General features: G+C 37.0%; 1 protein-coding gene across 1 annotated transcript in view; it reads right to left on the minus strand.

The window, feature by feature from the left end:
- Window positions 1–3,484: 3,484 nt before the first annotated feature.
- The window catches only part of SLC9A3 (solute carrier family 9 member A3), a 52,473-nt gene continuing 31,758 nt past the window's right edge, over window positions 3,485–24,199 (minus strand). The window contains exons 3-16 of the mRNA XM_075052441.1: window positions 23,980–24,140; window positions 21,816–21,894; window positions 20,817–20,994; window positions 19,720–19,940; window positions 17,548–17,750; window positions 16,417–16,506; window positions 14,442–14,512; window positions 12,323–12,452; window positions 8,962–9,077; window positions 8,209–8,338; window positions 7,505–7,681; window positions 6,853–6,928; window positions 5,065–5,178; window positions 3,485–3,732 (exon numbers count right to left, since the gene is read on the minus strand). Of these exons, the coding sequence (XP_074908542.1) occupies window positions 3,485–3,732; window positions 5,065–5,178; window positions 6,853–6,928; window positions 7,505–7,681; window positions 8,209–8,338; window positions 8,962–9,077; window positions 12,323–12,452; window positions 14,442–14,512; window positions 16,417–16,506; window positions 17,548–17,750; window positions 19,720–19,940; window positions 20,817–20,994; window positions 21,816–21,894; window positions 23,980–24,140 (1,994 nt within the window). The remainder of the gene's footprint in view (window positions 3,733–5,064; window positions 5,179–6,852; window positions 6,929–7,504; window positions 7,682–8,208; window positions 8,339–8,961; window positions 9,078–12,322; window positions 12,453–14,441; window positions 14,513–16,416; window positions 16,507–17,547; window positions 17,751–19,719; window positions 19,941–20,816; window positions 20,995–21,815; window positions 21,895–23,979; window positions 24,141–24,199) is intronic.

The raw sequence follows: 24,199 nt of genomic DNA on the forward strand, positions 1-24,199 counted from the left end.
TGTATTTATGGCATAATGGCATAATAAACCATTTCCAAGTAAAAAAACAACAAGGATTTACCATTTGAAAAGATTCTTGGTTTAGCCCTCCAAAAATAATATTGATTTTTTTGTAACAGTCTACAGGAAAAAATAATAAGGAGGCATATTTCCCCTTCACTATGCAGCCTTTCATTATGAATGAGAACTTAAAAATGTAAGTGCAGCAGAAAAGCTCCAGTGTTTCTGACATCATGGGACCCCACTCCTTTTCCACGTGAGACCATTTTAGAGCAGATCCCACGAACCAATAGGTTGCTCTCTATTTTTACAGAAGCCCTTTGTTCAAGTTATTCTCTCTCATCTTCTCCTTTCAAGTAAGTCCTGGCTCACAACTGTGTTTCCTCTTGTTCCAAAGAATGTGGAGGGACATGGCAAGATGCTGGAAGAGACGCTAGCTTCTGAAGCTTAGGGTGTTGCAGAGGTTTTGGCCTGTGAAAAGAACGTCGGCTTTGTACACGTCTGGCTGCAGCAGATCTGTAATTTCCTTGTACATCAAGCAACATTTTCTTCTCTTGGGGCTCCTTCACATAAGAGTCTTCCAGCCCTTCAAACATAAGTAGAGAATTCTCTTCTTGTGAATTCTCTGACTTGTAGCTAACTTCAGAACAATAACCTGAGTTTACTGTCTCTTTGTTATTCGTATCTGTACCTGCTTCCCAGAAGAGATCAGGTACATTTGGGTCACAAGAAGCTATATACTCAGAGACAGTAGAAAGAGATATATTCCCTCTTTTTTCCAATGAAGAATAGTTTTGTGTCCAAGGCATTTGAAGGCAAGATGGGAAGAAGTGGAGGGGAGTCACTGAAACACTTTGGTTTTCATTTAGTTGGTCATCTGAAGAGGAATATTCTGTCATTTCAACATCATGGTCCATATCACCTAGAGAGCACAATTAAATAGAAACATTTGTGAAACATACTTTCTATAGTAGTGTGCTGGCTATTGGGCTTTGCTTTTGGCTATTTTTATGAAAGTCTTATGAAAGTGAGTGGTTTAAGATGGCTTTTTTGCTGGGGAACTGTACCCTGTCCCAATTTCTATCTTGGACAACCTGAAGTGAGCTTATCCTTGCTGAGTATCAGGCAAATCTTAGTTCAATGTTTGTGATGAACAACTGCCTGTTTCAGATATTTAGGAGATGGAGCTGCCATCTGGTCATTAAGGTGTACCTTTATCTTGAAACATTTAGTCCTGATGCTCAGCAAAGAAATCTTTCAGAAACTTTTGAAAGAAATTGTGCTCTTTCAATCAAGTAGCAGAGGGTATCACCAGGGAGTCAATGCCTATGATTAGTTTTCTGTATACTTTAGACTAGGTAGAGAAACTTCACATTTCCACCCTTGCCTTCCAATTTACATTGGTTTTTAAAACCTTGTAATTGAAATTTCAACATCATTCTCCTATTAGGAGAATTTTATTAAGGAAATAATTCAGAGGACTGTTTCAGAAAGTAATCAAGGTCTAACTTCCCAAAACACTTCTTAAGAAACACAGCAGTCAAAACCCAGTGATTTTGATATATCAAAGATACCTGCACAAGAACTTACACATACCAGTTCCTAAGAATAAAGTCAAATAAAGCAACAGAAGGGAGAAAAAGAACAAAGGTTAGCAAGAAAATGTTCAGCAAGTCATATGCCAATATTTTCTGACAATGTCCTTAGTGGGAAAAAAAGTGGAGATAATTTCAATGCGGCTAAGTGTCAAGAAGTTTGCCTTTTGGAATGATGTTCATTGTTCAAAATTTTAATCAGGATATTGGAATTTAATTCACAGTTCTTAAATTAATCCAGTGTTCATTTTAAAACATCATTTAAAAAATGATGCATTAATAAGGAACTGAGTACTAGAACAAACCACAGACGTACAGGCCACTCCAGTAAAGAAAGTGATGTGCTTCCTGTAATTACACTTGAACTAGCACATCTTCTGCAGGGACAGAAGCCAGAACGAAAGAAAAATGGAACTTCCTTTTCTATTTCTTTTCAAAAGTTTATGAACTTCTTCTCAAATCAAAATTACCAGCATTCACTCTTATTCTGAGGTCTTTCTCTGAACAAAGTTTCATCAACTAACTGGAGAAATACTTTCAGCTTAGCACATTCCTTTATTTGTTGATGTGTAGAGGACACCAGGTCATATATTTGTGATCATGGATTCCACAAAAGTGAATTCATGATGAAATGGACTATTGCATTTCATTGCATAATCCCCGCAGTGCCCTATGTTCTATTCAGTTATGATGTCTGAACTGTGACCTGACCCACCTCATTTACAGCACTGACTGTGTTGATTATAGAAGTGAAGGCTGCTTTTTATGGTGTGGAAAATTTCCACAAAGTGAGAATTAAAGGGAAACTAGGATATTCATTTAAACCCAGAGACAGTTTAATTTTAAGCCTCTAACACATTAGAAGCAACAAGTTATTTACTGCATCAGAAAGCTAAGCATTTTTTTCTAGTTTCAAAATAAGGTATGGATTAAGATAAACTCTCAGTTTAAGGAGGATAAAGCTCTAACCAAAACTGGAATTCTGCTTCTGCATAGTCTGGCTGTTGTGTAATTATCACTACCTGTGCAAAGGAACTCTGATGCATTCCAGTAAACAGGCTTCATTTTTAAACCCTTTCTTATGTAATTTAATGATGACATCAGCAGTGTCACTGAGTACTTGTAGCAGTGGGACAATTTTCCCTTCCTGGGCACTGGATAAATAACCTGGACAAATGTTCAGAACTGACTCAAGGCTTCTTAGCAATAGAGTCAAAAATCATATTCTAATCATGCTAAGAATGAGAGACTTAGCCCAGCTCACCGCTGGTCTAGCCCTGCTGCTCGTGTTGTACATCCGAATGCAATAGAGTCCAGTGGGTTAAACAACTCATCTGACTTCTTATGGGCAAACCCTGTCCTTTGGCATCAGCACCTGGATGTCTTCCTGGGGCTTCAGACTACTTTGCTTACATCTGCAGACAGTAGTGACAATGTTACTTGGAAAGACCAATCAGTGTTTAAGGCGGTTGAATCAGAATTACTCGATTCCTGTTAAGGAATTCAGATACAAATGTTATCATCTAGAACTGACTACCCAAGAAATCTGGAACCCTTGACAATGGGTGCACAATATTCTGGTATTTGGAATACTATTTTCTTGGCGTTTAAAGTATTCAAGCCAAAACAAACAGCAGGACCTTATCTGCTGTGAAAATAGCAAGGCATTGGACCACAAATAGTTGGACAGCTCTTCTGCAGAAGGAAAATAGAAAGATGTTTTGTTATTCAAGCTGGAGGAAAATAGAGGATGTTTAGTTGTACGAAGAAATCAGGAAGGAAAGAGATGCGCTGGGAGAAGAAAAATCAGAAAAGTAAGTTTACTTGTCAGTAGTCAGGGTTGAGAGGAAGGCTGATTAAAAATAAAGGTGATAATATCTTTTAAAATATTACATATGTGTTGATTCTGGGAGGAAAGATCTGGGTCGGTCCTCTGGGCCATCTGCTAGCAGGAAGGAATCTATTGATTTATTGCTAAGCCGGAATGGGGTGAGCCGTCTGAAGTTGTTTGGAGAATATGGGATCTGCACTCGGGCCCTTTGTGATGGTACCACAGTATCTTCACTAGATAACCATGGTGAGAACTTCATGTAGATGCTTTGATCATCATCAGCTGAAAATACTGGATTATCAATTCCTAAAAAAGTTCACAAGTGACAAATACAATTAATCAAAATAATTTCTTGGTAATACAGCAAGATGCTTTGTAAAAGGAGAATGGCTATAATGGGAAAAAACCAGCCTGATACACGCCAGTATGGGTGTGACTAGACCAATACACAGACCATTATACACACATAGGTTGCTATTTCTACTTTGGTTATTGCTAGTCATTTTGGATTTCTATTAAAGAGAAAAATTGGGTATTAGATCCAATATGCAGTTATGTTTGGCTTATCTGGAGACAAAAAATAAAATCAATAAAAGAAGAAATCAGTCGGCAAATTTTAAGCAAAATAACGCACAATATAAAATAACTGCAGAAAATTCAAATCAAACCCATAAAAAAGAAACAAAAGATGGAAAAAAAATGCAAAAGCATAAACTGCACAACTCCATAAAGGAATGAGATGTGGGTGAGGGAGCTAAAGCAGGCCACAGAACAGTCAAAAGTAAGTTACAGGAGCCTTTTAATATAAGTATCAAATCTGTAGTGTTTCAACAGAAAAAGAAATTTTAAAAATTAGTCTAGGTCTGCATCTTGCCACCTATTTATGTCTGGATCGATTTCTGGATATCTTTATACATTCTCAAACATAGAATTTATCATGGAACAGGGGAAAGGCTGTATCAGCACATCTGCCAAAAGAGTACAAAACCACAAGTATTTTTCTTCACTGTACACACCTTATTACACATGAAGCATACAGTGGCATGCTGAAAATTCAAACACAGAAGTGCTAAAGAGAAATACTAAATTTTAAAACTTCATAAATCATATCATATAATTTCTGTTATATAGAGTGATACACTTTCAATCTGGTATTTTGGAGCCTTTCAGGGCTAGAAATCAAGTTCAATGAATGCTCCAGGACTGCTGCAAATCTGCCCTTTTCAGTGACTTCTATGAGCCTGTAAGGAACTGAGGGAGCTGTGAATTTAAAAGGAGAAATCCTGCCTGAAATAAGAAGCATGAAATTTATCACAACAAAGTGCTTCAAATGCAAGTAGAAAATAGTTCCAAAGGACTAGTATTGACTGGTCTTCTGAGGTAGGACAACTCTAAAATAACATTTTCTGTTGCTAGAAATAATTAGTGGGTTTAGGTCTGGTTTAGGCAGTCATGCTCACAACTTCCATCAGTAGCAAATTTGAAGCTATCCGTTAACATTAATATTAAGTAAATATATTTTCTAATAGAACACATCAAATTAAAACAAAACAAAAAATCCAGGCTAAATCAGCAGCATTTCTAGAATTTTTTTAACATTTGAGAAAAAAACCCTCTGTAGGTAATTAATACTTTTACCATTAGGAGTATCTGTGAAATTCTGCTTCGTCACATTAGCCAGGAAATCAACTCCTTTGCCTAGATGCAAAGTTTCATAATCATTATTTTCTTCTGATTCAGAAAACTCCAAATCTGAAAAAAAAAAAAGAAAGTCCAATTTGATTCAAGATTTTTATCAGTTCTGATAGAAAATGCTATTTCATGCTGTTTTCATGCTGGCATAGTTATCAAAGATACATCTTTAACAAGGATCTAGATAAGGGCAAAATTTAATCAACAGTTGTAGCACTGAAATGCGAATGTGAACGTATTCAGAGTTTGCAGCTTACATAGCAGTTACATCAAGAAACTCAAGCACAGGTTTCCAGCTTGCATTATTAACTGGTGCTATGATAGAGAGAGATTTCACACTCTGGTTAAGGTTCTGGCTAACAGAATTGTCTGCTTTCCTGGGGCTGAAGCAAACCAACCTATGACACGGCACCACTGCTGCTGTTGTGTGTTGGGTCTTAAATGCTCACATGTTGACAAATGTCATCCCATTACTATGACATGCCACTGCATTGTCACCATTTGACAGCATTAGTATCCTGGACTGATTTCACATCTGGTGAGGTCATTGCTACTTCTATTGCAGTGGAATCAGTTCTACAACAGCTGCTAAACCACTTGGTAAGACTGTCTTCCAACGAAGCTTTTTTTTTTTAAATAGAGGATGACTTCTATACACAGTGTTCTTTCATAAGACAGCACTGAATGACCTACTTATATGTATTCGGAAAGCTCTTCCCGTGCAAAAAGGTTCTAGAATATTACACTTATTCAGCCAGTCTGTATTGCCCCTATCAGTCAAAGAAAAATGACGCACAGAAAATGATTCAAAGAACATACATAAAGAAAAATATCTTTGCTTGGAGCTATTGAGAAAAGATGAATCCCTCTCTACTTTACTTCAATTGTCTTTGAGATCAAGGTGTTGCATGCATAAACAGAGGGAAGAACACAAATAAGACAGTAAGTTCAGTGTCTTTTAAGTGACATATAATTACATAACAAACATATTAGGATCCATCACGTCTTGCTATGACTGACATCAATGCCAAATGACGGTTTAAACATGGGATAGAAGAATTTGGAGTTTTACAAGCAAAACCAACTTTTGCTAGGGTTGCTCCCTAGGGAAGTCAGCTTCTGATTACACTTTCAAGGCTGACCTGTGGGTTAGATTTGTGTGTGAAGAGTGAATCAGTGCTGAAACTGGCCTCTGACGATGTGTTCTTTCAAAGCTACACTCTCCTTCAGTTCTAATGTGCTTGCTCAGCATCAACTCTGATTCAGACCATTCTAAACAAATGGACCTTAACTCACATCAGAATGTCATCTCAACTATTGAATTTTATATGACATGGTGTCCTGGGCAGACATATCCTGCTGTGATGAAAAAGAAAAGTGTTAGCAAAAGTTGCTCTGTGCAGCTTATCCAAAAGGAAGCTGAAAGTTCGTCTACGTTGTAGCCACTGCATTGTTTTGTTTCCAAAATTTAAATGTGATATTTTAAAAATGTGAGTAAAAAGGCCAATTAAAATTTGGGTTGTTATCCAGCTGCCTAGAAAAACAACTTCTATATCATCAAGACACTGCATTTAAACATGGAGCAGATCCCCACTCTGAGTTCTGAATTATGACTAGAAATATCTTTTTAATACCAGCTTCACTGCTGCATATCACAAAATTTTTCAGTGATGCTTTACTGACAATGTAGCTGGTAAAATGCAGTTAATGAAACTGGTCTAAGAGTGTTTTTACCTTTTTCCTTCAAAGTAAAATCTTGTACTGGATTTTCTGAAGGTATTTTTCCATTTGGTATAACATTGCTGTTTCGCTGAAATAAAACAAACACAGTTACCAAAACTGCTACCATCGTCAGATAGCAATGGCAGTGACATCCTCTGAAATCATGAGTTCAGCAGCATAGCCCTGAAATCTATTGTAATCTTTGCTTGAGAGTCAATAAGGATGTCATTAGATCCCCCCCCACACACTTGTACTCACTACAGGAAAAGAAAGGAACTTTGGCTCTTTGTATGCTGTACGTTCCCTCTTAGTTTCATGCAAATTTTGTGGAATGCTCTATGCTATAGTGTTACCCTGCTACATCTACCCTGCAACGTCTCCCCACAGTGTTGTAGCATGGCTCAAGGTCTGTTGTTTTTCAAGTGATCAAAAATCTCTCACCCAGAAGGGTCCCAAAGCATAGAGAAAAGCAGCATGTGAGAAGATGCCCCTTGAGTTATCTCATAGTTTAATCTCTTCTTGCTTAGGCCCTTTCAAGTTCATGAAGTTCTACAGGACAGAGATCAATGCAGAACATAGGACCCTTCAGAGTCCTCCCTGCCCTCTCCACCCCCTAGTTTGTATAATAGGTAGCTACACCTGGGTCCTAGTGAAAGTATTTTACCCTTTTTTGGCCCCGGTCTCGCTTGTGGATTTTATTGAGCTTCTTGGAATGGTTTATTCCTAGTTTGGTACTCTTGAAAGATTCTAAGCGTTTCCTCATCGTCCTGTGGAAAATCTCCTTGTCTTGCTTGTCATCTTCACTGTGCATGATCTCATGTCGACTGTACAGGTGTTTGTGCTGTGGCCAGGAAGGGAAGACAATATTCATTTATTTAGAAATACAGCTGGAAGCCCTGAGTCAATGCATTCAATCAGTGTCATGCAAATGTAAACAACTCTATAAAAAAGAATGAGCCAAAGACTACTCTGAAGTCATTAATGAAACTCCTATTTTTCTTTCTCTTTCTTCACCTTGAAACAGGTATAAGTCCAGGAATTTTAAATACGTGACTGTCATTCAAAGTAAGCCTCTCCCTCTAAGTGTCTGAATCACTTCAGTTGATACGCTCCATTTAATGCTGCTTCAGAACCTACACTGGACCCAGTTCTGCATTCCACTGGCCCCAGTGAAATCAAAGGCACTAGTTCTACTAAAGAGGCATGTTCATAAATGAGGAATAATATAGACAGAGAGCCTATCTTCCTCAAGGGTGCAGAGTTTGCAGACGAGTTCTTTCCTTTTGAGTTTCGCTGCCAAGTTTTGGTTCCCAATGTCTCCTAGTTTTAGATTGGAAAACCAGTCCAATGCTAGCCTTCTGCTCTCACCTCCTGCCTGGGTTTATACAGGTACTGCTGTAGGGTGTGATGAGCAACTGTGTCTTCTGTGTCCCGGATACTTTTCCTCCTCTGCTCTAAAGCTTGCATGTCAAGGCAAACTGGTCCAGCTTTTTCTCTCCTGAAGAAGAATATACAAAGAGCAGTTTTAAAAATCAGTAATTGCTGAACTGGAAGAAAAAACAGGAAAATGGGGAACAAGAGGGAGAAATTAAGTTTTTTTAAAAAAGGGAAGGTCAAAATCAGCTAAATGAAAATGAGTAAGTAAATACCTAATGGGAAATGTGAAAAGATTATTGGTTTTTGTCCTTCAGGTGGATGTAGCATTAATTTCTCAGTTTACATGACACACAGTCTGTTTGGTGAAAGACTCATGAAAGAGTTAAGGAAGCAGCAATTTTTTTTACTTGCCTCTCTCCTGAGTTTTTCTGGAGCAGACACAGAAATGACATCTAGCCCTGTCTATAGCAGTTGGTGAACAAAAGGCACATGAAACAACTCTAATGTGGATATCTACTTCACTTTACCAGCCTTTACTGCAAAAATTTGTTTGTGTGTAAAATGCAACAGTATCACTGTATGTATACCCATTTTATGTGGGAGAAAAGATTAACTGAAGTTCCAAAAACTAGTGAATGAAGCCCCTGTAATTTGCATTTTTCAAAACTTATCACACTGCTTCCATTTCCTCACATATAACATAAAAAACCACACAAACACCCCCAACCAGTCCACATTACTTACAGTAAATAAGAGACAGAGCTTTCCACAGTGCTTGGGCGTGGAGTGCTGAAATCCACATTTACCATGTTGTCTGTACTTGGAGAACGTATAAATGCCAAGGAACCTCTACGTTCTCCCTGGCCACAGAAAGAAACAAGACATATTACAGCTGTAAACACCTAGGGCAAAATGTGTATTAGAAAATGCGGATAATTGGTGAGGCTGCTGTATGCAAATGGCACAAGAAGCAGGGGAGAAGTTGTATTTAGGTAATGAATACAAACCATTTTTTGGTTTTATGGTTTCTTTATGTTGAGTGATGTTATCCCAATGAACAAAGCTCAGAGAAAAACTATTCTTGTAAACTGATTTTGAGGAGGTGAGTGATTTCTTAGGTGTCATTCTGTTTGCAAATTATATCCTTGCACTTTTGCAGACTAACTCTTTTCTCTTCACAGATCCTTTCAGGGGTGGACCTTTTACGTTGTACCACATTGTAAACCAAGTACATAGTGATGTCTATGCAGATTTTTGTGACTCGATACATCACTGCACTTACATTAGCGTTCTCAAAGATACAACCTTAAATCTTCTGTTCTCTACCAGAATGGAAGAAGCAAATATTAAGTGGTGGTAGAAGTCTACAAGACTATTTTAAAGAGGTTATGGCATGAAGAGACAAGATACTGAAGAGATGAGATTTGCTTTCAGTTCTAAAACTAGTATCACAGAAGTGAACTGCTGCAAAAGCTCAGATTTATGTCTTCACCATTTTCCCTACTGCTTCCGTAATCTCTTGTTTAGGTGAAAGGTAGCTGTTGAGCGACATTGTGGTTACATTGGCTGAAACCACCCATGGTTTTGAATCACAGCAGAGAGAAATCACATAGCAGGTCTCTACATTTTAAACTGTAATAAAGAATACACCAAGAAAAACCATCTCCCTTGCAGAATATTGAATGAGATTTTATCTACATTTCTCCAACTTCAACTGCATTGTGTCCCCTTTACATTTTTATATTTATACAGCAAATCAAGCAAATGTTTCCTTTTACTGTGGTAGCCCACATACATATTACAGTAGTATGTGGCATTAAGAAGTACACTCTGGCTTCTTAAGTGTGTACTTAAGAAAACTTCAGAAAAAAAAAAAAAAGGAAATTCTGGGTCAGCATAATCCTGTCCATTTTCTTAAGTATATTTGTCTTTCTTTTCAAATCAAGTTTACTGTTTCATACATACATCATACCATATCATATCATCAGTGGAAGAATTTTAGCCAGAAGTTATGAACTGTAAGTATTTTAAGTCACTTCTATTCCCTTGCTCTGGATTATTTGCATTTTGCTTGGCTTAGGCTGTCCCCTCTCAACTATAAGGAATTTATTTAGGTTTAGACTGAACTCTCTCAAGCTCTTGTTTATTGTACAGATGCAGCATAACAGCAGAGCTGAAAAATGAAAAATTTATAAAAGTTTTTAAACTCCTCATTTTCTTAAAAGTGAGAAAAGAGTGAGTAGCTGGAGGAGGCAGATCTTTAGTCAGCCTGGAAGAAATGGCTTCAATTTCAATGCCAGTTTGTAATTCACAGATATTTAGCTCAAAGATATATTTCAGAAGTTAAGGAAAAGTTGTTAAAGCAGCGTATCACTGAAGCAAATATTAACATGAGAAAGGTGGAATGACTTTAGGATTCACAACTCATGACTAATCAGGCATATTAACATAACTAATTTCCACTGGGAGAAACCATATTGCAGATCTCTTGTAGAACCTGGAGAACTTTTAATTTCTTTGTCTATTATTATCAGATTAGTAGATATTTGCCAATAGAATTTGTCTGCAAGACACAATATACACAAATAGTATTTGGACTAGGGTAGCAAAAGTCAGTTTCCTTGTGTTATGAACTGTACTAAGGTATAATGAAAAAGGCAACTCAGCTAAAAAATTAATAATCTAACTTAATCTGACATTACTATATGGGATTCAAGACCTTATTGGGTAAAGATTCTGGGGCTAAATCTGCATGGCTTAGTGACCTATAGAGCCCTTTGCACCTGTTAAAGAGAAAAAATACTGTATTGAATGTACTGAACAGATTCAGCAGTGAATCTGAGCATGAGTCTTATGCTCATCAACATCAAAGTCATTATCTAACTTTCTTCCTCTGAGGTGTGACCCAGAAAGCACCACAAGAATGAAAATTAGTTCTTGAGCTCAAATGGTCTGAAAACTGAATGGGTAATTTACGAAATCTCAAAAGGAAGTATTTGCTTATCTTGTGAACCACTCCCCATTTTTCACACTAACATAATTTCTGAATTTCATCCTATTTTCTGAATTTGAGCTTTGAAATTCCATGTTTTACTGGAAGAATTCTGCCTGGCTGTAGCTCATTTTCAAAAAAAGAAAAGAGATTATTATTAGTAGTAGTAGTATCAGTCATAGTAATAGTGTTTGTTTTAATTAAAGAAATTAAACGGTATATCACCTAGCTGTGAGAATGAGTTCACCTGGAGATTATGGGCATAAGATTATCACTTCATTTCATTTTCATCACATCATATTTCATTTAAAACTATCCTCTACACTGTATGAATACTGCACATCTGTGGTGATTTGGACTAAGGTGGCCACTTTCATACCGAAGAAGATTAGGAATTCTTACACAATCTGTTAACATTGCTCCAGTCTGGGAATGGTACTTCTGCAGAAGGCCAGTGACTTTCTTCCATTCTGTAACTTTAAAAATTTCTCCTGTTGCAAGTCTTAAGTTTCTCTAGCTACACCATTCTGTGATTGCATTTGATAGCTGTAGTATATAACTTTAACCCTAATTTTCGAAGTGTGCGTGTTATGATTCCCTTGAATTAAAGTTACCCTTCCCAATTTTTTTATACTACTGTGATGGGGCAGAATGAGACTACAGCAGTACACTACTTTGGTCATATATCCACACCATTTGGAAGTGAGCTTCTTCAAATCAGATTTGTCATCACGTAGAACCACTGTTCTGCAGGAGCCAGACTCTGTTGACACATTTAGAATGATGGTAGTTTGCCTGATTCCTTTGGAATTACAGGTTTTTTTCATGCAATGAGTACAGAAACAAAGTTACTCAGTAAAACCCAACAAAAAAGTACACTAACATAGTGCAATATACTCATACTTGGGGGTCAGGAATAATACTGAGAACTACAGCCACGCAAACAGGTGATATTGCAACTCAAAACACATTTAGGATAAAAAAAGCAGAGCAGAAATGAAAATAGTTTTCTTTTAGACATCTGCAATATATCAACTTTAGGTTATATTATAAATTAAAAAAAAGCCAAAACTCAAACGATGCTGTAATAGGTCAACAAGTGTTCAAAAGTACCTCAGCCACATAGCTAATTGCATCCTTCAAGTTGAGTTCATGGAAAACATTAAGGATCTGGTCTCTTGATTTTTGAGCTGACCTTCTCATCAGTACTTTACTGAGGAATTTCCTATCAAAATTGGACCACCTGATAATTTAAACAAACTGTGTTAATGGCAACAAGCAATTTTAGTTTCACAGCATTTTTAGTTTAGCATAAATGATATTTTTGTGAGCTAAGCACTTTTTAAAAAATGGTGAACATAGCAAAGTGAGGGATTTGTGTTTTGAAGCTTTTCAATTAGCATTTAAAGAAAGTTAAGGAAAAGCCTGCTACAGGGTTATGCAGCTGTCACAAAGCATTTAATAGGTTCACTTACCAAACACTACTACAACAGCAAGAGTGCTATGATTACAGCATACTATTTCAGAGTCACTAGGACATTTTATACTCCAGGAGATCATACTACCTTATTTTTCCACTTCTGATTATGCAGTTATATTTAATAACTTCATTCTAAAAGTTTAATTTTCTTTCCTCCTTTGGAAGGGAATCTGCTTTTCCCCAGCTGTGTTGTAGGACAGCCAGCCTAGAAAATCAGTTCACAACAACAGTGCCTTTCCAAAAGCACTTACAGAGGGCCTTATTCATGACACTGATGTACTCTGGGGGACAGAAGTAACGTGTGTTTTCTGTGATGTACAATTCCAAGCTTGTCTGATGGTAGGATATCTGCCATTTCATACTTAGCTCCAGCAGATAAAGGCTGCCTTACTTTCATCTACCTTCCTCAAGATTTTCTCTAGAGGGCATGAGGCAACTTTGGAGACTACTATTGAAAGTGATTCTATCCATCTTGCCCAATGGCTATTTTGAGTTTACGACTTTTTAATCAGATTGTTGAAACCTTTTTGTTGTTAAACATTATTCACAGAGTTGATAACTATTCCTCTTCTCTAGCCAGAACATCTGAGAAGCAGTCTCTAACTCAGGCTGCCACACCTGAGCACATTGGTGAGGATGCTACGGGCTGCCATTTCTTTGAGTAAGCAGCACTTTCATGTACAAGTAGTCCAAAAGAAGCAGACTTAAGGCGGTCTCATTCAAAATACATTAGTCATCAAACCACACACTTGACCATGAATCTACATTAAGCTACTCCTTCTCTTGTTACTCAGGGAGATTACTTTCTGACATTGAAGAAGTCAAACTCCAACCTGCCACTTTAAAAATATTTAGCTCCATCTTCAAGACAGTATTTCAAAACTGGGGATGTATTCCCCTGTATTATAGCCTGCTGAAATTCATTCCCAAAAAGTAAACTAAAAATTTACACCAAAAGAAAAAGAATGTTCTATTTGGGGTGCCTCATGAAAATTCTTCACTGCATAAATGAACAAAGAGCAAAAGGAAAGGAAAGAAACTGTCCCTATGCTCAGATACAATCTAGCTCCAGCCTAGGAGTTGTATAGTTATACGAGCATAATGCTCAACCTAAGCTAATATACTCAGCTTCTCAGCAAGGGATAGGGGAGTGCTCGGCAGAAAACTAACACAACCACATGGCTTTTGGCGTGGAACTGACATGCTGAGTCAGCAGGACATGAGCAGGTCAGAACTGTGACTGTCTGCACCTATGAAATGACCTCACTCCAGGGAGAGAACTGCCTAACCTTAAATAACGCTCTTAAAGATGTCCAGATTTAATGTCCTTTTTTTCACATTTATTCCTCTAGATTATGGAATTTTGCCCATCACAATGGTAACTCTTCACATACACTTTAAAGAAAATGGTGTCTGTATCTTTCAGCTGAGTAATTTGCTTCTCTCAAGATGAATCAACTATTTTGTGCAAATGGGTAGTTCTCAAATCTTGAGAGAAGCTGATCCCTGGATGCGAACTGAGGTATTTGAAAAGGCCTAATCTGAACTGTGAAGAAAAAGAAAAGATTCTGGTTGTAGGGGACAAAAATAAACTATTTTCACATTTGCTATATTTCCAGTATTTTCAGTATATAACCTTTTAAACTACATTTGACATCCTTGCTGTCCCTAAACTCACAGGTTTAAAAAGTCATAATTTACAGATAAGATTTCCTAGCGGTATTTCAACATTCCAAGTTAGTTACTACTTACTTGTCTCTCAGATAATTATGTCCTATTTGTCCAGAAATGTCTTCTATAGCAGAAAGAATGTGATCAAAGGCCTAGAAAAGTGAAAGTGGAATTAATAGCTTTACAGAAATAAAAGGCATAATTAAAAAACAGCTCACTTTATGTCAGGTTAGACCAGGTGGCTATGCAGAATAATTTTTTTTGCTGCTAAGCAGAATTTTTTTTCTCATTTACAGAAATACTAACTCCTATATGCTTTCCTTCAGAGGTCCTGAGCTTTCTAACCAGTTCTTTACAAATTCACCAACTATTCTTGAATTACAAGGGTCTCAGCAAGAAGGTACTTAAGCCCCCATTTTAACGTTCAGTTTTAAGACTCTTTTTATCAACTCACTTTACCAGCTCCATTTCTGCCTTATGAAGTACATCAGCCAGTATCAGTGTTGGTGATTAAATCAGTTGAAAAATTTCCCTAGTGTTTCTTTCTAGAAGTTTCAGGAATTCATACTTCCCTCAGAGTAGAAGTAGGCACCATTCTTTTGATATCTAGGGCAAAATCCCATACTGGGTATATTAGATGGCTGATAGAATTCCTGAGGTTTATAACTCTTGATTCAAACCAAGGCAGCTGCAGGTAGAATTCGGTCTTTTTCTGTATATGGTTGTTAACATTTCTCTCTGAACACTGGCGTGATTACTGCAGAATATATAGCATGCTACGTTTAGAACAACATGGGTGATATGGATTATTCCTGAATATAATATTAATTACTGTCTTCAGGAGATACCTGACATGGAAGTGGAGAAAATTATATTATAAGGAAGTTGTCTCCTTCCTACCACCTGAGAACACATAGAGTGCTCCCTCTCTCTGAAGGCTGCAATTTATACCGTTCTAGGAGCGTTGTGCCTCCTGAGACAGTATCTGCTAGATTATTCTAGGAAGCGGTGAATCAGTACATACAACTTTACAAAGTGTTAGGATTAACATTACTGCTCGGCCTGCACTACTAACTGACATGTAAAGGTATATCCCCTAAATGTAGACAGACTGTATTTCTTCACCTGGGGGAAGAATCCTGATGTTCAAATAGTAAAATATTTGAACAGAAATAGGAATTTGAATTGCTGGATAACAAAGGCATAATGTATTTATTCAGTAGTGTGTAAAAGAATTCCTCAGAAACAAACCCTGTCCATCACTAAGTTGTTAATTCACTTCAGGTAACCTCCAACATGAAAACAGACAAGATTAGAAGCTCATACAAGAATGTGTTAAAATACTCAATGCAGGATAGCTGTGTAAATCTGAAAAATTTATGGATTAAAGAAGGCCATGAAAGATGTCTTAAAGTCTTCTGTCCTCTAACCTATATTTGTATTGAAAATGTTTGTTTTCTTCTACTGAATAAAAACTTCATAACATTGTGTGAAAGTGAATTGGAAAAGAACATGGTTCAAAGTCTTTTAAAAGGTTAAAGAAATGCAAGCACACACAGAATTCACACTGAACTAAAACTATTACCATTAATGTGGAATTTCAGTATATAATTAACATCTGCACTGGGCAGCAGACTACATTTGTATGCAAGCTACAAAGCCTGCTTTCATATCTTTTCCATAAATAAAGAATATTTAAGAAGGAAAAATAAACTTATTTCCACGTGTTTTGCCCTAGTGATCTTCAGTCAAATGTCCTCCTCTTTTAGATGAAGAGTAAGAAGCATATCCCAGCCGTGCTGTTTCCATAGTACTGTCAGCCCCACTGAATTCTCAAGTGAAAAGACCAGAACCTTCAGCTGAGTATCACCTCACAGGACTCAACCCAAAGACAAATTACAACCTACAGATAACTTCTGAAATGTTTGAAGGATTTTGCACTTGAAATTTGATTCTCCCCTCCCTTCCAAAAAGAAATTTTCTCTAGTTTTTTTTTTTCTTAATGCACTCTGTAAAAATCCAAAAGATACCATAGTTTTGTTTAAAAATATCTTACTCTGCCATGAAGTTTCTCATTCAGTTTTGGCTCTCTGTGTTCCGTTTTCTTCACTTTCAGCCACTGTACCAAAGGCTTGATAGTCAGTCCCTAAGGATTGAAACATGATAATAAATACTTATGAATTATTTCTATTACTATCACTATTACTGTTATCACTATTACTGTTCTGTTTCAAGGATGGTTTCAACATGCAAGCCTTAGTGAGTTACTTAACTCTTCCCTGCTTCATGTCATCTATCCCTGATTTATGGACAACAGCATAGCTTTTCCTCCAAAAGGGGTTAGGAAAAACAGTGATTTGGGCTGGCAGGAGTCTGCTATTTCTCTTTGAAGGGAAAACCTGAATTTAAAAAGAATACCAGCTGGTCATTGTTAAAGAGAAATAGAGCATTTTTGTATGTTATATGGTGGTTCTCATACTTCCTCAGTTGATCTCGGTCCCCTTTTGATGATAAAATAATGCAGTACCCTCAGCTCCTGTTACAAAGTCTTGAAAAGACACAAAACAGTGGAAAAATATATCTTCTATAAGAAAAATATGGTACCGGAAGGGTTAAAGTTTTTCCTATGCCATTCAATGTGGTATTTTCTGCACATATCAGGAGTTTGTGATCACAATTAAACTCTCTATAATAAATTCGAGAAAAAATTCCAAGCTAGTATATACTGACATATCCCCATTTAAATTAATGTTGTTTTTTTCATCCAGAAAGCGCTATTTTGTTTTTATGCTAAATACTTTCTTGTCCACTGCTTACTGTTATATTTTAAAACAAGGACTTAGGCTCAGGTAGATCAGCTTAATGACTGTATTTGCCCATGAAAAGGACTGTTCCCTAAAGTTATTCACACGAGGTGAAGGATGTTTAATCAGATATTAACTTGAGCACTATTAATACCAAGCAGCTAAGACTGAACATTTTTTAGCACAGAGGAAATTGTGTTTTGTCCCTTGTGGTGCCATATGAAAACATAAAATGGGATCTTTGTTACTAAAATTACAAATTCAATTATGCTTTCAGTTCAGTGAAACAATATGCAACCTTCAGCTGAGAACTGCTTTAAGCAGTTGGTACTTTGGGGGGACTCCTTCTCCTTGCAAGAAGCATGCTTAAGAAGTTGAATTACCTGGAAAATAACAGTAAAAAACACAACAATGATAGTTGTGCTGACAAACAGGTTTTTCTCTTTCACTTTGTTCACATCCAGAAGTACAACCAGGGCAAAAGCAACCGCTCCACGTAGTCCACCATATGACATCACCACCTGGTCTATTATCTCCAACTGGACCATTCTGTAGTGGTTAAGAATCCATGTCTGTAAAACCACACCTATAAAAAACAAATGCCAGCATGTCTAGAAATACCCTTATAAAATGTCAATATCCCACCCATCCGTAACAGAAACGGTACCACCAGCCTGCTTTCGTAACAAATTCTCTACACCACCTACTTCTCCCTCTGTATTGCTAGGCTGCCAAGGAGGGCAGGTCCACCTGGTACCTTCCCCTTTACGTTCAGCCAGAGCAATTAGACGAAGCTTCTTCTGTGAGCCAGCGGCTCTTCCGAGAGCGCTGCCCGCTGGCAAAGGCACCACAGGTGAAATTCTGCTTTGTGCTGACCTTTGAAATTCACTGTTGAGAAAGGGTAACATTTCTAGCACCCTAGTCAGTGATATGCACAGGGTCTTTTAACAGAAAGAGAAATGGGTTGAAACAGTGTTGATTTAGGGATAAGTGTGTCACTCTTTACACATCACTAAAAATGACATTTGTGTCAAGAGGGCTGCGTAGTTTTGCTGACACTGTCTTTCAGGCCTACAGGTGAGATGTTGCCTGCTGTAGGAGACCTAAAGCTCTAGAAATCATGTCTCCCAGAGCTCCCACCGTACAGAAGGAAAACAGCTTCACCGTTCTGAGAGCGGCACAGCGTGTGTGTCCCACTGCCGCAAGCCAAGACTGTCAACCAGTGCAAAACAGATATTCCTCTTTTTACAGAACATTGAACTTGTGCTAAGGGAAGACTGTCTTGTGTGTATCACTGTAAGCAAGGCCTCTGGAGGAAGGGACCTTGAAAATTAATTCATGCCACCAATCTGACTCCTCCAAGGGTATGAGAGCTGAAATTATGTACAGCCCAAAATCATCAGGTCTTTAGTAATTTATTAGTGTCTAAGCTCAATTACTTTAAGGGGTACATATTGTTATTGTTAAATATTTACTATTTAATTATTGATCACACTTATTACAGGATTGTTAACCACTCATTCCAGGAATACAAGAAGTGACAAAGTCAAGATACTGAAAACTTGTTTAAACACCTCATGCACATCAGTGCTTACTGAGAGGTGGCTAAATGAACAGTGGTTACAGATGATTTAGAAGGGAGGACATGGGGCTAGGCCCTTCATTCAGCACAGGAATCTCTAAACAGAATAAGAATACAGAGTCAAGGAAAACTGCTAGCTAGGTAGATGTGTTACGTTTTATTTGAATTTAATTCAAGACAAACCCATTTAATTTATTCCCAGATGTAAGTACATACACCAAATCACTATGTGTGTTACTCTCTAGAAGTACTTCATTCTATGCCTTTTTTGTGATTTTAGCCCCTTTGCTATGTCACAAAATAGTGATTAAATAGTAGAACTACATAGTTGGGCAAATCGCCATTGGTATTTTGAAATGTTTGCAAACTTATATAAGCCCACTAAATTGACAGTAGGTAATCCCTACCTGCCACAGTCTTATTTACTCAGTTTTTCACCAGTCCCTGAGAATTATTTCTTAAGCCAGAGAACCTGTGGTGTAATTATGTATGGTCTTACATCACTGTGTGTCTCAAACCTGAAGTCAACCGTAAAATTAGCTTAAGACAATCTCTTTATTACCAAATTGAAAGAGCTGAAGGAAAGAGATGGCTGACAGAGCTCACATCTTTTGTTAGGCTTCAAGTTAAAGAACAAAGGCCATTTCACTGGGAGATTTTGCCAATACCATGTGCTGGGTCACTGAAGGTTAGCCACTGGGTGATTCATGTTAACTGTTGGGCTAGTCATATCGTCACATGTGATCAAAAAAGAAATCCTACTATATTTTCTGTATATGATGAAGCTTACTGTAGAGATCTACCCTCCTAACCTAAAACCAACCATAAATTCAACTAAAATAAGTGGAATATTTTAAAAGGAACAAGTCTAGAACTCCAAATTCTTTTTTTTTTTTTTTTTTTTTTTTGACAAAAGAATATATGATTGCATCAACAATACAATGCAAGGACAGGAAGAAGATAATCCCCTTACCAATAACTCTATACACTGAGATGAAGACCAGAGTCAACAGAATAAAAGCTGTATTCCAAGTCCAGATATCTGGATTTACAGCTGAAATTCCCAGGAACATGAAGATAATAGTTTCTGCTCCACTGGCCATCATTTTCATGGTATATCTTACAGTTGTAGAAGATTGTTCAGATATGTTAGCCTTGACATATTTCTGACAGCAGATGCCACAGAAAGTTATCCTAGAAAAAAACAAGAAAAGCAATTATTCAGAAGATACTCATTGTAACATTTAATAATATTTCCATCTGTCTGTCACATAGTGATAAAACCCCACCATTAATTCCTAAGAAAAAACACACTCAGGAACCATTGTGGAGTCAAAGCTAGGTAAAAAGCATATCTCAAACATTCATCCTGAGGTCACCCCAAGAGGTCTGAAGACAGTATTTCATTAGATCCTAACAGACCTTAATTCTCTTCAGATTACTTTACCTCAAATACTGCCTTACATGCAAAATTTTAATTTTGTTTACATTATATGTCATCTTAAACTAATGATCTGTTTGCAGTAAGATTTTCAGATCTTGAATATTCTCACTGTAGCGTCTACAAACACAACAAGCAAAACTGAGGAATCAATGGATACTAAAAGAAGAAAGACCACAGAGGTACTCAGGCCAAAAGAGGCAAGACAGGCAAAACTTAACAGCCCATTCAAGACAGTGAGAGCAGCAAACAATGGACATTCATATAATGCCTTAGAAAAATATTGTTTTAATTACAAAGTATAGGGAAAGTTGTCAATAAAAATGGACAACTGTAAGTTATTGAAGTATTATTAATCACAAAGAGGAAAGAGTCAAGTCTGTATTTTGCAAAGGAAGTTCTCATGTTGCAGAGCAGATACTGGAAAACTTGCATTCCTTTTCAAGGCTGAATGACAGTATTTGCAAACTATAATCTACTGCAGTGTGAAGATAGTAATATTCAGCATAAGTTTCATGAGTGTAATTTTCTATAGCTGTCCTATATAATTTAGGTCTTTCTTTTCAGTGTTTTTAAAAACCATATTCCCTTCTCAGCCCCTTCACAGGCAGTAATAAAAAGAGACTTACGCAAGGATAGCGGAAAGAGAAAGCATCTCTGCTGTGAGGTAGGACAGGTAGGAAATGATAAACACAAATCCAGGTTCAATGATTCTCACGTGCTTGGTGAAACGACTGACCAATGACAGCAGGAAGGCAAAGAAAATGCCAACCAGTGTCCCACCCAGGCTCACCACAAAGAATGACACTGAAAAACAAAACCAAACACAGCTTAAAGAGTAGAAATACAATGGTTTGAACTAGTTCTCTTCTGTTGCATGGCCAGCAAATCAGAGAACATTTTGGAGGAAACATCAAAAATTATTTCTAAAATGCAACAACATGAATGGCTTTTGAGCACGTGGTATGTGAATGCAGCATTCTCTAGAAAAAACAAGGTTACTTGCTGTTAAGCCTCAGCATTTTAGGCATATTCAAGACCCACTACATTTCTTTGAAATTTTTTTTCCCCACATTCTATAAACAAATGGTTTTCCAAAAGCATATTATAGAATATGCCAAAGTCACTGTTAAAACGTTGATTCATAAGATAATGTAGTATCATGTCATGCTTGGAATGGAAAATAGTGACTAAATTTTTAGGTAAATAACATTTCTTGATAGTCACTGGCAAACGTTATTTGATGGCAATCAGTGATAAGGAGTGAGAATGCCCATATGCAATCTCAACTTTCCTGGAATGCAGGAGCAGCATAGGCTGAAATGAAGGACATGTTATAAAATACAAAGAAAATATGTATAGCTGTCAAGTTTAGTGGTCTTAACAACTGAATTCTGCATATGTTGAGTCTCCTCAGAAGAAAACAAATCTGATTAAGTTTCCCAAATATTCAGGAATATTCACTTATTTATTTTCTTAGGATGTTTGTCTATGCCACATATATAGACATATGAGTGACAAGGGAAAGGGCTGAAAAAGAACAATTACTGATAGCATAATAATAATATTTTGTTTAAAAGTCTGCATATGTACATCAATGATGTGATATGGAATTCAATTCTACGCACCTATTCCTTTGACACATTCAACCCCCGTCACATTCTCTGGACCTATTGTAACAAAAGATTCGAACACATTGTACAGCACCTGAAAAGAAAAGTAGACTAACTTAATATTGCTCCTGAATTAAGCCTATTAAAATAATCTCATTATGGGCCCCAACATTATGAATTCTGAAACTATGTATGATTGAGGGAAAGTCTGTGTGGAGGGAGAAGATTTTGCAGATTTCTGAATTTCTCAAAATGGAAAAAATGCAGTGGAGCAAGAAGAAACAAAAATTTTAAAAAAACAACTTTCCATTTCAATATGATTTCTTATTTCAATATGATTTCTGTCTATAAGAAGCATTGTTACATCTAGATGTATTTTCTAAAGCACTTCTTACTCTAAAAATGCAGATATTTGGCAGATTTATTTAATCACCTGTATAAGACACTTAAGATAATAATAAGTTGCTAATAATAAGATACTGGATTGAAATACGTTGAACATACATAAAATAAGTTGAACATAAAAGAGAATAAACTATAATAACTGTTCTAAAGCTTTTAAAATAATTGGCTAACAGTGATAGTGCTGAAAGTAAAGAATTCATCTTATCCATACCCCTGCCTAAGGTGGTTTGTATGAGCATCATTCTTGACACATGCCTGTCTCATCTATTCTTAATTCCTCCAGTGATGGAGGAGAACTTCACCAGGGCTTTCTCAGCTTTTCCTGTTGCAGCTAAGCTTAACTCTTATCATATTTACCCCAGTCATGGCATAGCGGTTATTTTGTTCTGTAACAGTAGTCTTTCACACATTTACTTTTAAAGAATGCTACATCACCCACTTTCTTCTGTCCACCAGTCTTTCCTTTTTCAAGGTAAGAACTGCAGTCGTTTCAAACTTTCTCACTCTTGATCATGCTTACTCTTCTCTTCTGGATTTTCTTCAACAATCAAACTTCCTTTTATTTGTAGAGTGAGTGTTTGTGTTCATTTCACAGTAACAAAAACTCCTTTCCTTCTGAGAGCCAGTGATGTTGATACTCGAGTTCATCAAGGGTTTATTTTAATATTTGTTTCCAGTAATACCCCAAAAGTACTGATGAGACTGATACCCAAAGGCAGTTAGGTTTCTCTGGAGGCCCTAAATGGCACTTTCAAACTCCTGTGAACAGTTAGGCTGCTGCCAGTGACCTTGCAGTGCCTTGCTGCCTTGGTTGCAAAAAATTAAGTCACTGAGCCTGGTGGACTTGTCTTACCCTCCTTTGGAGATATGCAGGAGCAGGAATAGGAGATGATCCAAGAAGCAAACTGAAGCTCTACAGCTACTCAGTTGCACAGCATCTTTCTGCCATAGGACTTCCTGATCCCTGCCCACTAGCACTGTACTACAAAACTATTGACTACTTTATTCTGAGAAAAATTTTGTGTGAAAAGAAAGGCTGTTTCAATCAAAATAAAAACATCAGTAGAAATTTGGGATTGTTTTAAGTCTATTAAAGTCTACTAAGTTTTCCTTTTCTTTCTAAATGAAAAACAAACAAACCCAAACCCAAAAAAACCAAACCAACCAGCAATTAACATGTTACCAAAAAAACCCAACCCAACCCAAACTTTCTACAATGTCCCACTATTTTTCCCAAATTGGCTCTTTGTTATATATCTGTTTGACAAACATCTGATTGAACTCAAAGAGAGGAAACAGGCATAAGCACTTTGGTGAGTATTCTCTCTCTCACTGTCTATATATCTGAGGTATGCATATAAATTATGGGCATAATGGAAACATGCAGAAAAGAGTATCTGCATTAAAAAACAACAGCAAAGAAAGGCTTAAAATCCCTGGAACTAATTTCGGTAAGTCATGAAAGCCCTACTTGAACAGCAAAGGCAGATAAAACATACACACCTGAAACTTAATTTCAAATGTTTTTATGCTCATCCAACCCAGGACTGTATATTTTTATGTGACTTACAGGTTCCAAATAGCTTTCAGGCTCAAACATTTAATCTTTGCAATACAGTGTTTGTAAGCAAGACAGAGAGAACACCATGAGCTATGCTACGCTAGCCCATGAGTAGATACACACAGATGACACAGTATTTCATTTAAGGGGAAAACACACCTCAGAAGAAACCCTCTAGAGTTTGAGTGACTTTGGGATATATAATTTACCTACCACAGTTACAGCATCATTCAGAAGTGATTCTCCGAAAACGATGATGAATAGAACTTCATTGACATGGACTTCTTCAAACACTGCCAGAACAGCTACAGGATCTACAGCAGCAATTAAGCTGCCAAACAAGAGGAAGTCCAGCAGTCCAGAATTCAGGTGGCCTTCAAAAACAAAGCAAACAAAGTATAAGCGGAGTCAGCTCTCTATTATCTAGAGTAAC

This window comes from Buteo buteo, chromosome 20 (assembly GCF_964188355.1).
Source record: "Buteo buteo chromosome 20, bButBut1.hap1.1, whole genome shotgun sequence".
In the NCBI taxonomy this organism is placed as follows: domain Eukaryota; kingdom Metazoa; phylum Chordata; class Aves; order Accipitriformes; family Accipitridae; genus Buteo; species Buteo buteo.